The 12,394-nt window shown below is 50.0% G+C and overlaps 1 protein-coding gene across 1 annotated transcript in view; it reads left to right on the forward strand.

Moving 5' to 3' along the window:
* ACAD11 (acyl-CoA dehydrogenase family member 11) overlaps positions 1-12,394 on the forward strand; it is a 54,308-nt gene that overhangs the window by 34,347 nt on the left and 7,567 nt on the right. Inside the window, exons 14-16 of the mRNA XM_040962860.1 lie at positions 10,414-10,480; positions 11,209-11,294; positions 11,817-11,888. Of these exons, the coding sequence (XP_040818794.1) occupies positions 10,414-10,480; positions 11,209-11,294; positions 11,817-11,888 (225 nt within the window). The remainder of the gene's footprint in view (positions 1-10,413; positions 10,481-11,208; positions 11,295-11,816; positions 11,889-12,394) is intronic.

A 12,394-nucleotide genomic window follows, 5' to 3' on the forward strand; every position in this document is an offset into this window, starting at 1 on the left:
TTATGATGCCGAAACATTTACAAATGGGAGCATTTAGTCAGACTTCAAGTAAAGACAACAAAAGCTACAGCTTTTCCCCAAGTACGTGATGGTGAAAGAGGTGGCTGGACAGACCAAATGCAAAATCCTTTCAAACATTTCTCTTTGATGCTCATGTTCCTTATGTATAAAGGCAAATAGCCTGAGTGCCTTGCATCAGCACCTGCGCTGCCCGTGCCTGGCCGGCCTCTTACACAGGGCGTCGCCGACTTGCTTCCCAGGCCCGTTACTACTTGCTTAGCACATGCAAACTACCCACGTGTAAACTGTGTCTTCCCCAGCACGCTCCTGGTCGTGCGCCAGCACCGTCTCTGACTTTGGTCTCGTCCTCCTCTCTGAGTTCCAGTCAGATCCTGGGATCCCCATGTGCGCCTGCCGACCTACCTGCTTCTCACCTGGCTGCCCGTGGCACCTTTTGACTAGCCCCGCTGTCTGTCCTTGCTCCCCGCCAGCACTCCGGCATTCCTGCTGTGTGCATTCCTCTTACGAGCCTGTCTACACAGCTAACTGAGGTTTTCTCCCCCAGGAGCCTCTGCTGATCCGACAGCACTGTACACCTGCAGCAGAGGACTGACCCGAAACCCTGGGAACACTGTTTCCTGGATTGTCCCTCACAGCATGAGACTCCCCCAAGTCAGATCCATTTGGTTTGCCTTTGTAATTCAGACGATACCAGCGTGCCTGGCACACGCCAGCTGCCCTGGAAATGCTGGTCAGACTCCCCGGTTGCTGCAGAAGCGCGTCTGTTGTCTCGGTATTAGGTTTCTGGATTGCATTGGCTCCGGCACCCCATAATACTCAGATACACTTGCCAGGATTCACAAGCTTTAAAATGTGTATGATAATGGCTTTCCATGTTCTCATTACCACATTGAATTTTGTTTTGCTTTTTCTCTAGTTTTTTTTTTAACCTTTATTTTTATCCTTTGGGGGAAAGTAAAGCTCAAATTATCTTTCAAATATTCTTATAGATAGTAAAAGTATTTTTTAAGAATGTGGCCATTTTATGGTACACTTTCAAAATGCCATTCTCCTAGTTGTTGACTAATCCTTCTAGAGGGAATACAGCTGAATGAGGGGGCAGCCAGGAGCCCACCGCGCACACCTGCTGCGGGGGTCTTTGAAGGCCGAGTTGCCTTTCACTCTCTTAGGCATTCGTCACTAACACCACATCAACTTTGGCCTTCCTTTCCCTTTCTCCATGGAGCTCTCGAATCTGATAAGTGATAATACGAATCTGATAAGTGATAATACGGCCAATAATGTATTAGGGAGTTAAGTGGGAATGAATCGCACTAAGAATGCGAATTCAAGGTGGAAACGATTTGCAAGATACACAGGAGCAGTTATTCTGCACAAGAACCAAAAATCAGCATTTGCAGAAAAGAGGGCGCAAAGTCTGCTCATCATGAAATTTTGTGGCATGTAACAGGATTTAAAATAAAACTTTGTTCCGACCACATTGAGGTTTTCATTTTAAGCTTAAACTGTAGAGCAGTTTTCAAATAGATCTTTTTCTTGGGCATGCAGACATCTAAGATTTACAGAGGAAATCTCCCTCCCTAGCGGCAAACAGGCTTTATCCGTGGCTGAAACGCGATCCCCTGAGGCAGAAGGAGCGAGAAAAGGAAGAACTGACCTGTCCCGGCGCCGGAGAGCCAGGCTGAAGTGCGGCGACTCCTCCACTCGCGTCTCACACCCTCCTGTGTCTCACACCCAAGAGGGTTTCCTGCAATTTAAGCTTGCAGAAACTAGGGGTGTGTGTGTGTGTGTGTGTGTGTGTGTGTGTCTGTGATGAGAAGTTAATCCTGCAATGAAATCAAACCCAAGTTCTTAAGCATGCCAGCAGATGGATTGTAAAGATTACTAGCTTGTTTCCCAAACCGCCCGCCTTTTCATAGTTCCCACTCCGCGCAGGGGAGGGGCCGGAGTGCCTGGCGCCCAGCAGGACCCGGGCATGCCTCCAAGGAGAGCCTCACCCACGGAGAGTCATCCAGGAGTGGGAGCTCTCCGAGACTGGCATGGCAAACGGCGTTAGCACTTCACGACTTTTTATGCCACTGATGCTTAATATTTACTTAAGCTCTGAGACTCTCCTGCCGGCTTCCCTGTTCACTGTGTGCCTACGCTTTGCCCCCGGCCCCCTCCCCAGGGCCTTCAGCTCCTCTGGCTCCTGGCACACCGGTGTAGCACAGGAGGGGAAATGAGCACAGGCTTGGCTTCAGGGTCTGTTTGCACTGCACGCTACCCCTCATTTGCATGGCAGTTGCTCTGTTTATTTTCTCATGCAAAGCCAGTCTGGTATCCTTCTGCACAAGTTATTTCAGACCCCAGGCCATTTTTGGTGTTTCTCCAAGCAATTAGTCTCCCTCCTGGCTGAGGGACAGGAAGGCAAGTCAGAGGGGTTTCCTGTGGCTTTATTTTCCCTGTGTGTCTGGGACAGCTGCTGTCTGTATCTGCCACTTTTTTTTAAAGGACTTAATTGAAAAGCTGAGTGAGAGAGAAGTGCTTTCTGTCTGCTAGTTGAACCCTAAAAAGCCTGCAGCATTTGGGGACGGACCTGAGGCTGGGAGCAGGGAACTCCATCCCCCATCTCGCACGTGGGGGCTCAGAAACTTGGGTACTGCTTCTTAGGCACTTTGGCAGGGAGCTGGAGCAGAAGCTGAGCAGCTGAGACTCGAGCCAGCATTCCCAAGTGGGATGTGGCTGTCACAGGCAGTGGCTTCACAGGCTATGCGTGGTTCCCACTTGCCCCAGTCCCCTGTGGTGAAGCCAGCTCACCCAGAGGAAAAGTTCCTAGATTGTACTGCTTCCATCTTCGGTGGGGTGAAAACTCCCACTAGCACAGGGCCAGCTAGTGCAGGTGCTGAGAACAGCGTCCTGGCGGTCAGTGCATCCTGGCGGTCAGTGCATCCTGGCGCTCAGTGCATCCTGGCGGTCAGGGCATCCTGGCGCTCAGTGCATCCTGGCGCTCAGTGCATCCTGGCGCTCAGTGCGTCCTGGCGGTCAGTGCGTCCTGGCGGTCAGTGCGTCCTGGCGGTCAGTGCATCCTGGCGGTCAGTGCATCCTGGCGCTCAGTGCAGGCCTCTACACAGCTCTTCCCCAGGAGGCAGCTCCCTGCTGGGCTACCTGATCCATGCCGTCCCTTCCCTGGCCAGCTGGGCCTGGTGACCACAGGGTCCAATCACAGATCATGCATTAGGTGGTGGGCGGCTGACAGGCCCCAGCGAGCTCTGCTCTTGCCTTCCCCCTGCTGTGCTGTGGTACCGGGCTCCTTTTTGCGCCAGGCACGGCCCTGACCACGCCTTTTGTGCTGGCTCCTCTGTTCACCTGGAATGTGCTTCCTCTTCATACTTGGCAGGGCTAAAACTTTCTTCTCCTTCCAAGTCTTGGCACAATTTCCACTTATTCCAGAAACAATCTCTTACTGCTCAGAATAACCCATGCCCAGCAGCGCTGCCCTATCCACCTCACCCATAGCACCTGCTGGGGCCTGTGCAGCCTGTCGTGTTTGTAGTCTGTCTCTAACCCCGGGTTAGAATATAAACACCAGCTTTTGTTGGCTGTGGTCAGTGGAATCTCCCAAGTGCCAACCAAGAACAGCATTTGGCGTATCACAGGTACTTAAGAAATATTTTGAATTAATGAAGATTCATACTGTCCTTTAAAAGATTTGAAAGGTAGAGAAGACGAGAGAGGGAGAGCGATCTTTCAACTTGTTCGTTCCCGAACTGGCTGTGACAGCTGGAGCTGAGCTGATCAGGAGCCATGAGCTTCTCCTGGAGTGGCACGTGGGTCGGGGGCCTGAGGGCATCCTCTTTGGGTCAGAGTGGAGCCCATGTGAGATGCTGGCAACGCAGGAAGAGACTTCACCTGTTAGTCCACTGCACCAGCCCCAACCGTCTGTCCTCAACCATTCCTTTTTCCTTGGCTTGGACGCTACACGGAATGACTGTGCTGTGTAACCTCCGTCATGGCCGATCCCCTCTTCTCTTTGAGCTGCCTATAGAATATACAGCACTGGCGCGGGGGCCTTTGCAGGCTTTTCTGTTTCTTTTTTTTTTTTTTTTGTCCAGGATACGCCTCTACTCCATGTTCAAGTCCAAAGTGCTTTTTAAGATTCAGGTTCAGGCCTGACCTTCACATTAGTCCAGGAAGCCTTTTGTAACCATCCCAGATTAGCTCAGACTTGCCTGCTCTGTTCTATAGAACACCTCACTTAGAGCTTCCTAGCATGTTCTGTCTGCCCGGGCTGGCATCGCGGTGCAGCACGTAAGCCATGACTTGCCACCTCTGCCACAGTGCTGGTTTGAGTCCTGGCTGCTCCGTTTCCAATCCAGCTCATTGCTTATGTGCTTGGGAAAGTAGTGGAAAATGACCCAAGCATTTGGGCCTCGGCCACCCCTGTGGAAGACCTGCATGGAGTTTCAGGTTCCTGGCTTCAGCTTGGACTGTTGTGACAATTTGGGGAGGGAACCAACAAATGGAAGATCTTTTACTTTTTAAAAAGAGGATTTATTTATTTATGTGAGGACAGCAGATTACAGAGAGAAGGAGAGAACAGAAAGATCTTCCATCCTCGGGTTCACTCCCCAAGTGACCACAACAGCTGGAGCTGAGCTGAGTTGAGCTGAGGGCAGGAACCAGGAGCCTCTTCCAGGTCTCCCAGATGGGTGCAGGGTCCCAAGGCTTTGGGCCATCCTCCACTGCTTTCCCAGGCCACAAGCAGGGAGCTGGATGGGAAATGGGGCTGGCGGGATTAGAACTGGTGCCCACATGGGATGCCGTGTTTGAAGGTGAAGGATTAGCCAGCTGAGCCATCGCAGCAGATGCAAGCTCTCATGCTCTGTCCCTCTCTCTGTGGCTTTGCCTTTCAACATCTTAAAACAAATTTTTGTTTGTCACGACTATTGTGTACTCTACTGTTTATCAACACTTAGCTTGGCGCCTCAGTCACGGTTCCAGCTAAGGGGACAGCTACTAGCTGCATCAATGAGTCACCCCATGCCTGAGTAGTTTACCTTCCATGGAAGCTTAGCAGTGGAGTGGAAGTTGGACGGAAAACCTCATTCCTCCACTAGCCCTGAGCTGCCTCTTGAACAGCTTTGTCTCCGTGCTGCCACCTGCTCTGGGGTCTGGCTGGCTGAGTGTGTTTGCCCCACCAAGCACACCCTAGCTTGTGAGTCGGCTCTAATGCTATCATCTACACTTCTCCTGTATCTGCATATCGCTGCGTGCTTCCTGGAGCACACGCCCCACCTCGGACGGTCGAACTGCTGCTGCCATCCTCCGGGTCCCACCTGTGCATGAATCATGGTGGCACTGGCTCACCGGGGCTGGCCTTCGCCTGGGTTGTCGTCTTCAGGGAGATGTCAAAGAGCGGGTGATACCAGGGGAGATTTGGAAGCACGAAAGGCAGTCACGGGGCTTGGAGGAGACGGAGAAGCCTCCCTCGCCGCAGGCTGCTTTTGAGCTCAGCAACTTGCTGCGTGCTGTCTTTCCTTTCCACCTCTCTTCTCAAATCCCTAAGAACGTAGTTCTGGGGACTCCAGTTCGCTACCCGCCCTCACTGCTCTCCTGCCCTGATAGAACAGTACTCCTTACTCGCAAAGAAATCTCTCTCCCCTTACCCACTCTCCACTGCCCCCTGCTGGACGGTTGAGAAGCAGTCTAAGCATAAACTCCGTGATCCCTGAAAATGCCATTTGATACTGAGAAATGTTTGAGATTTATCTAGATAATCTTATGATTTTTTTTAGGGTACATTCACCTACTATACATGATTTTTTAAAAATTTGTTTTTATTGGAAAGGCAGATATACAGAGAGAAGGAGAGACAGATCTGCTGGCCATAACAGCCAGAGCTGAGCCTATCACAAGCCAGGAGCCAGGAACTTCTTCCAGGTCTCCCACGTGGATGCAGAGTCTCGAGGCTTTGGGCCATCCTCTACTGCTGTTTCTCAGGCCACAGGCAGGGAGCTGGATGGGAAGTGGAGCAGTCGGGATTAGAACTGGCACCCGTATGGGATCCTGGTATGTGCAAGGAAAGGACTTTAGCTACTAGGCTACCATGCTGGGCCCTATGCATGATTCTTAAAAGTTTACATCTTTGCATAAGTAAAATGTTCTAGTTTTTCCAAGTTCACTGTAAGTGGCATTTTCAGTAGTTAATATTTGATATAGATCATGGTTTGTTATGATATGCTTCATCTTTTCTTCTGATGAGATGTTTAGATAGCTTCCAGTGTTATTACAAGTGTTCCCAAGATCACCTTTGTGTGTATCTGTGTATATATTACACATGTATAAAGTTTTCCTTTGTAGATATTGTAGGGAACTGAACTTAATCTAACCCCACAGAGAAATGTTAAGAATGTCCCCTTTGGAGGGGGCCTGTGAGGGAAACTGTGGGTGCTACCTGACGGGCTCCAGCTCCCACTGGTGAGCACAAGAAGCAGGGCCAGGTGGGCCTGGCCGGAGAAGTGGCACCACCCACCTGCATGAGTGTGGGCTGGATAGTGGGGTCAGTTGGGTTGAGCTGGGGTTTAATGCCCATTGATTGTATGAGAGCCGATGCAGGACAGACTGGGCCAGTCTGCTGCACTTACTGGCAAGCATAGGAACCAGGGCTGGGATCTGGCCTGCTGGGGTTACTGGGGGTCACCTCGACTAGGCTACAGATCCCGGTGGTGAACGCGAGTGCCAAGTGTGTGGTGGGCAAAGTTGGGCTGGGTCACAACCAATTGGTTTATGGGCTGGGGATAGAACTGATCCAGCAGTTGCAACTACCAGTGCGTGTATGTAGGCTGATGTGGGTGATGGGCAGAGCCAGACCCCGTACTGGCAAGCACACACAAGTCAGGTCTGGGATCACATCAGACTGCGTTTCTTGGGGCCCTGACTGAAATAGTGGACACAGAACTCCAACTATGGGGAGCATCGTAGGATCTGTGGTCTGACTGGAGTGCATGTGTTAGAACCGGACTTCCTTAGTGGCTAAGACGGAGCAGTGGACAATACGCCCAGACGCACATAGAGGATATGACAACCCATTAGACCTGAATGCATGATTGCGTCTTCTGGTTCACTCTGCAAATGCCCACGACAGCCAGAGCCAAGCCAAGCCGGATTCCAGGGAGCTTCATTTGGGCCTCATTTGTGGTCGGTAGACACCCAAGTGCTTTGGCCACCATCCACTGCCTTCCCAGGCACACTGGCAGGAAGCTAGGTTGGAAGTGGAATAGCTGGAATGGAAGCGGAGTATCTTGGATCTTGAACTGGAACTCCGACAGGGATGCAAGCATACATCCGCAGCAGCAGCTTAACACACTACTTGATAATCCCTGCCCCAGGGTTGTTGCTGCTACAGGGAAAACCAAAGGCAGCTTAAGTATTTCAACTTAAGATTCAGCATTGATAAAAGCAAGAAACTTTCTCTTACGTAACCATGTACAGCACTCTTGCTGTTGCACAATGTGTCTGCATCCGCCCATCTTGTTTCTCTACTTGAATTCTTGCTTTTTGCCAGAAATGACCTTGTTTGATAACCATGTAGGGTGTAGGACACTAAAGTCATCAGCGTGTATCAGGGAGGCTAGGTTTTTGTTCTGACTTAAACTTGGCACTTCCACAGTCTTGAGATATTGCAAACTCTAGATTAAAAATGAAATTGTTTCTCCATTAAGAAAAACAACTGAACTTGAAGGTGAGATTTGGGAAATTCTGTCTATAAGGAAATGTTAAGTGCTTAAAAGGCTCTATTTTTGTCCGTTGGCGTAATCGCGCAGTTCTGCAGTGATTTATCTGTGCCATCTGCTTTCAGATGGTCTCCGAGCTCACAGGTGTCTTCGCATCTCCTCCGCTGTACTGTGCACTGCTGTATTGGGCATCCTGTGAACACATGCCTGGCAAGAGCAGGAGCTCTTGAAAACGAGGATGTCTCGCTGCTGCACCTGCCAGGCTCTCCTTGTCGCCGAGATGCTGATGTATTTGCGAGGGGGTTTTCCTCATTTCCATGAGTCACTGGGTTAAACCTTAACATTTCTGTTTTTTTCTTTGCATAGTATGCATTCACCTGTACTTCCCTTACGTAAGAAAAAGAGAGCCAAGTTGGATGTTTTATAATTCAAAATCTGAATTGTTCTCCACAGATTGAGTCAGATAGAATCCAAAAATGACTTTTGTTTCTGGAGTTTAAACAAACCTGCACTCTAAAATCTACTGGTGTTTATATAAGAATGCAGTCATAATGTTATGAGAAGGAACAAAGTAAGAAGTGATATTGGGAACTATTGCAGGAAAAAATATATGTAATTTGAAGTTATAAAAATCAAGTTTTGGATCTGAGATCATGGGGATTATATAAAAGTCTTTATTTTTTTTTCAAAGATTTATTTTACTTTTATTGGAAAGGTGGATATACAGAGAGGAGAGACAGAGAGGAAGATCTTCCGTCCGATAATTCACTCCCCAAGTGAGCATAACGGCCGGTGCTATGCCAATCTGAAGCCAGGAGCCTCTTCCGGGTCTCCCACGCGGGTGCAGGGTCCCAAAGCCTTGGGCCGTCCTCGACTGCTTTCCCGGGCCACAGGCAGGGAGCTGGATGGGAAGTGGGGCTACCGGGATTAGAACCAGTGCCCATATGGGATCCCGGGCGTGCAAGGTGAGGACCTTAACCACTGCGCCACTGCGCTGGGCCCTCAGGGACACCTTTAAAAGGTTTGTCCAAAATGTCCTGTTTTTAATGAAAGGCTGGGGGGAGAGAGGTAGAGATGGAACTTCCTGCTGGTTTGCGCTCCGAAGGCTCACATGCGCCACTCTTGGGCTGACACTTAAGATTCCAGGCAGGTCCTCACCTGTCCCGTGTGGCTGCCCGGGACTCGAGGACTGGAGCCGTCACTGCCACCTCCAGAGCTGGGGCCAGTACTCAAGCCCGGGCATGGACAAACCTTTTAAAGGTGTCCCTGAGGGCCCGGGCATGCTGACGGGGGCACGGGCATTTTAGCCAATGTCTTAACCGAGAGGCCAAACCCCATCTCCCCAAAATGTTCTTAACTGCCAGGATGAGGAGCAGTGCAGGGAACTATCTCCCATGAAAACGAACCCCAAGTTGTATCATCATGTCCTAAGCTGACTTTCAGAAGTAGCCCAGTAAGGGGACAGTGTGCTACATAAGGCAAAGAGTCACTAGAATTTTGGGAATATATGGATTGGAACTGGAGCAGCCAAGGCTTGAATGGGAACCCACTTGGGATGCTCAAGCTACAGGCAGTGGTTGTACTTACCACAGCCCAGTCCTTTCTACAATGAGTTAATCAATTTCATTCATTCATTTGTTAATGGGAAGTCAGCTTTACAGAAAGAGGAAGAGAAAAAGCTCTCCCATCCTCTGGTTCACTCCCCAAGTGGCTGCAACAGCCAGAGCTGAGCCGATCTGAAGCCAGGAGCCAGGAACTTCCAGGTCTCCCACACAGGTACAGGGTCCCAAGGCTTTGAGCTGTCTGTCACTGCTCTCCCTGACCGCTGGCAGGGAGCTGGCAGGGAAGCAGAGCAGCTGGGGTGTACACCAGCACCCATTTTGGATGCCAGTGCTTGCAGGTATTACTCAATTGAGTTATCACACTGTCTTCTCCCCCTGCCCCACAATCCCTAATTCTGAAATTGCAGTGCATTTGTCAAACTTGAGCTGACACATTTTTCATGAATTTTTCATGAAATACAGACGTATACTTATATTCTAACACACCAAACTGCCGCAGTGGGTAGACAAGACGCAGTTTGGGGTGGGAGAGTGAAAAGCAGCAGAACTCGAGGGAAATTTTGCTTCTAGCATGGCTGGTCAGCGATCGGGATCAGTCATGCTGAATAGTAGCTACCTGAGTTCTCTGGGGGGGGCCAAAGGCGAGCTGACTTTCCAGACTGCCGACATCTGGAAGGTGAGGTCGGCCCACGCTGAGTTTTCCAAAGGTATACGGGAGTGTCGGGATGCTGTGTGGGATGGGGGCGGGAGGCCTGGGAAACTCAGCTCCCAGGCCCAGAGCTCCGGCAGACAGCTCCGTGAGGAAATGCTTATCGTGCATTGTTTATATACAAATTTCTAAATATATATAAACATAAGGATATATATATATAATCTCTAAGTTTCTATGTAATATATAACAGATTTCTATGTAATTGTCTGATTTCTGTGGACGTGTTTAACTGGGTGTGATCCAGTTGTCTGGCCTTGCAAGTGGAACATCGGGGCGTTGGCTGCTCTGCCTGGTGAACACAGCTTGAGTTCAACTCTGAAGAATTGGAAACTTTAGGGTAAAATGTCAAACTAGAGACTTTTTAAAAAATGTATTCTGCTCTCTCTCCCCACGCTGGTCTTAGGAGCTGGGAACCCCAGGTGCAAGATTGCAATTGTTATGGGAAGAACCAGCTCGGCCTCTGGATCCAGGTGATCAAATAGCTCTGATTGCAACAGCCACGTAGGCATTAAAGGAGATCTTTCCAGCCATTTAACTGACTTGATGTCCACTGTTTGGTCTCAGAAATTGTAAGATAAAACACAGCATGCGGTGAAATGGCCCGTGTTGTGTTTCCAAGGGTTTTGCTGGAAGATACATTCAGGAAATACTTGGGGGCGTGCATGCAGCTGCACACTTTCCACTGTGGCAGCACCACTGTTAGGAAGTGTCGCTGAGTCGTCACTTCTCTCTGGCTCCGACTATTAGCTGTACGTGTCTCAGCACTCTGGGGGCTGACCTGAAGAGCTGCTGAGATTCTAGGCAATGGCACCAGAATGCTTGATGAAGCTTACATCGGTGGCCTTCGGGGAGCCACACGAACGGCTGGCCTTGGTCTGCTCTCAGCCCACCTCCGACCCTGCCAGGCCCAGTCCCCTGGGCACTTCCTGGGCCACACGAACGGCTAGCCTTGGTCTGCTTTCAGCCCACCTCCGACCCTGCCAGGCCCAGTCCCCTGGGCACTTCCTGGGCCACACGAACGGCTAGCCTTGGTCTGCTCTCAGCCCACCTCCAACCCTGCCAGGCCCTGGGCACTTCCTGTGCCAGTTCCCTTGGCTTATGTGATTGCGTGACTGCACAGCCAGCACAGCAGAAAGCCAAGCCTGAGTCTTCCTAATACGTTTGCTTTTGTTCCTAACGCTGCCTTCCTTGTGTCTAGGCACAGGCAACACAGCATGATTCTGGTTCCCATGGACACACCTGGCGTACGAGTCATCAGGCCTCTGGCCATTTTTGGCTACATGGGTAAGGCTCAGGAAACAGGTGCGTGTGGCAGCAAGCAGTGGCCTGCTGAAGGGCCTCAGGAGCGCCCAGTGCGGGAGATGCGTTCTTAGACGTCCTGATGGCCCACTCCTCATCTTGGAATTGTTCTTTCCCCATTCACCCCCATGTAAGATTTTCTTTGAAATTATTTTTGCTTTTTCTAAGCAAAATTTTCTGTCCCCAAGCTACCTTGGCTATGAAGTCCCTTACATAAAAATGTAAAGAAAAGAAGTTACAAAATAATGGTCACATAGTCTTGGAGCAGGGGAAGCTGTTTTTCCTAGCTGCAGTTTGAGGCCATGAGTTGGCAGCCTCTGCACCAGCTGCCTTCTAAGCTCCGGCGTGATGGTTGTGCAGGCGGACTTCCCTCTGGGCGCGTTGGTGCTGTTCGGGTCTCTGAAACCTTACCTCCTTTGAGTAATTGTACTTTGGCACGTTGATGACGTGTGACTCTGTTTTGGGCCAACTCATTTTGTTTTCAACATTTTATTTTCTATCTTCCAGATAATTTTCACGGAGGACATTTTGAGATCCATTTTAATCAAGTGCGAGTTCCTGCCTCCAATTTAATACTAGGTGAGATGAATTAGGAAAACTCCTTCTTCTGTTGTGTACACTGGTGGTTTCCGGTTAAAATTCAGAAAATGCGTGAGTCGACCTTGACGGAGACACTTTCACCTTTATTTACTGCATGTGTCAAGGGAGTTTTTCCATATTGTGGATTTTTCTTACATGAAACAATGACTGTTGAAGTATTGGGTCTTATATATTGCATCAACGAAAACACAGCTAGCTACCAGGTGTACACAGCGAGGCACTTCCTGTAACGTGATCTGCAAGCCTATAACTTGTTTTAAAACACTTCAGTGCTTTCTGAAGTCAAGCCTTGTACTCGTGTTGGAGTTGTAGCGAAGCCTGAATAACAGAATATCGTGTCCCTGGAATGATGCCACCCTTTGGCTGACTGAAATCCAGCGCAACCTAGAGAACACCTCTGGCCTTTCAGGAGTGTGTCTCTCTGCAGCCGCTCGGGGAACCTGTGCCCCTGCAGCCCTCAGCTTAACCCTCCCATCTCTGCTGTT

The sequence above is a fragment of the Ochotona curzoniae genome, unplaced genomic scaffold (genome assembly GCF_017591425.1).
Source record: "Ochotona curzoniae isolate NIBS_2020 unplaced genomic scaffold, NIBS_Ocur_1.0 contig_1302, whole genome shotgun sequence".
Classification (NCBI taxonomy): Eukaryota; Metazoa; Chordata; class Mammalia; order Lagomorpha; family Ochotonidae; genus Ochotona; species Ochotona curzoniae.